Consider the following 2046-nt stretch of genomic DNA (forward strand, 5'->3'; position numbering starts at 1 on the left):
AGTCGAGCAAACAGCCTCAAACAGCAGCAGGATCCATGTGAGCGTCCTCAAAGTGAGAGAGTTGTTGGCATTTACGCACAAGGAACGACAGCATCAACTTCATTTCTGACTTATAACGATGAACTATCCTCAACATGGTGAAAGGGTTGATCAAAAATTATGTCACACTAGATTTGTCTTCACCACAGAAAGGTGAGATATCAAACACAGAGTCACAGTTTTAAAGTTCTTGTTAAATAACTTTTTACACAGCGGTCGTCCTCAGGATGAGCTCCATCACAGCTGTCGGGATATTTTTAGTTTATTGTTGGTAAAGTTGTGGTTAGACTATCATCACACATGAACAAAATGTTCAGTGTGGAGGAACTCATATCTAAATGTGGCTCTTAATTATCTGGGCAGTTTAATTAAAAAATAACGCTGTTGGTTTAGAGTTAGCCATTAATTATTATTGCATTACTACGTACTGTCCAATCTTACGAGCAAGACTAATACTGTGTACGTGAAGAACATCACCTTAAAAGTGGCCAATATCTGAATGACAGACACTTTAACAGACAGATGAAGCAGCAAAGTTACCTATCAGATGTCCTACAAAGGTTTAGGTTAGGTTTAGGTTAGCCATACGTCCCTGTATCCACTCTGTATGCTCACCAATCTGACTTTAGCAACAATACAGTACAGAAACATGTTTTCCAGACTCAGCAATTGGCCAATATATCTAATAAAAAGAATGATTTACATTGAATAAGCTATAGATAATCAGCTCTTCACCTCATCACTGTGGCACTTTTGCTTAAAAAAAACCAATCATAGCCTTGCTGTGCCCTCCAGCCAGGACTGCTTGATACAATCACATACCAGAGAGCAAATCTGGGTGTGTGTTTGCTCCGTTTGGACTAAGAAGGGGGACCAGGCGTCTGCCCAGCGGCTAACGGGGGTCATTTCCATGTGAATAGAGGCCCCGGGCTGCCCAGTGGGGCTACATTAGCTACAGTAAAAACCATTGTTCCAGCTGTGTCCGTGTGTGAGGGAGACAGAGGGAGACTCCTCTGAGCCCCACAGAGGAGACTCTGACCCAAAAACCAAAAGAAATAAATCATAATTCAGCTGAGTACATTACGCCTGAAGAGCAAACGTGTCAAACTTAGAGAAGTTAAACACGAGTCCGGCTACAGCTGACACAGCAGCGAAATGTCAATCGATAGTCGTTGCTAATGTAGGCTAGCATGTCAAATCCACCGACAGATCAATGTCCAGAGGCTGCAGGGTGACATTTGCCTTCATCCTCGGTACGACGCCGCATTGAGCTGAAGCGATGTGTTCGGCTGGTGGTCAGCCCCCCAAAAATGGGTGTAGCTAGCAAGCGTTAACATTTACTACAGCGTTACTATCAGCTAATGCTAGCAGGCTAGGAGTGCACCGAGGGCTAGCAGTTGATAAAGTTTCTCAACATGGCTTTGAGGCGTCGGTGTTTCCAACGACCTGAAAACGGCGGACTAGCCGCCCGTGTCAGCTGTAAACCCCGAAAGACAGCGGACGGTCCCCCCCACTGTCCTCTCCGGTAATTTAGTTAGCATCTGGGCTAACAGGCTAGCACTTGTGCTGCTGTTTGCCACACAAAAACCGGATGTTTGGGCAAACAGTAGAGCCGAGAGCCACAAAGACACACAGCGGCGTCCTGCTAGGTGTGCTAACATCGACACGTTAGGATCGGGCTTGGCAGAGGGAACATCTGAGCTCCACTTGAAACGTGCACCGTAAGCGCCTTCTTTCGGTCTCGTTTTTTACCTGTCAGTCGGATTTTGATGCTGGACCCGTTCCTCCGACTCCCAGGATTCGACATCACTCCGGGAAAAACGATCACACAAACTTCCCCTTGGAGTGGCCCGAAATCACAGTTTCACCAAAAAATGGGACTGCGGAGAACTTCAGTCGAAAAACATGCGGCTTGTTTTTGTTTCTCTCACGGATAAAAATGTATTATTTCACCGAAAAGTCCTGCGCTCCTTCGAAATCCAACAACACGGGAGAACATTTTCGGGC

General features: G+C 45.8%; 1 protein-coding gene across 3 annotated transcripts in view; it reads right to left on the reverse strand.

Moving 5' to 3' along the window:
• The window catches only part of smurf1 (SMAD specific E3 ubiquitin protein ligase 1), a 19957-nt gene extending 17911 nt beyond the window's left edge, over positions 1-2046 (reverse strand). For all 3 annotated transcript variants that reach the window (XM_008292018.1, XM_008292017.1, XM_008292016.1), the window contains exon 1: positions 1792-2046. In XM_008292018.1, the coding sequence (XP_008290240.1) occupies positions 1792-1846 (55 nt within the window). In that variant the 5' untranslated portion in view covers positions 1847-2046. The remainder of the gene's footprint in view (positions 1-1791) is intronic.

Source organism: Stegastes partitus, unplaced genomic scaffold (genome assembly GCF_000690725.1).
Source record: "Stegastes partitus isolate 25-593 unplaced genomic scaffold, Stegastes_partitus-1.0.2 Scaffold779, whole genome shotgun sequence".
NCBI classification, from domain to species: domain Eukaryota; kingdom Metazoa; phylum Chordata; class Actinopteri; family Pomacentridae; genus Stegastes; species Stegastes partitus.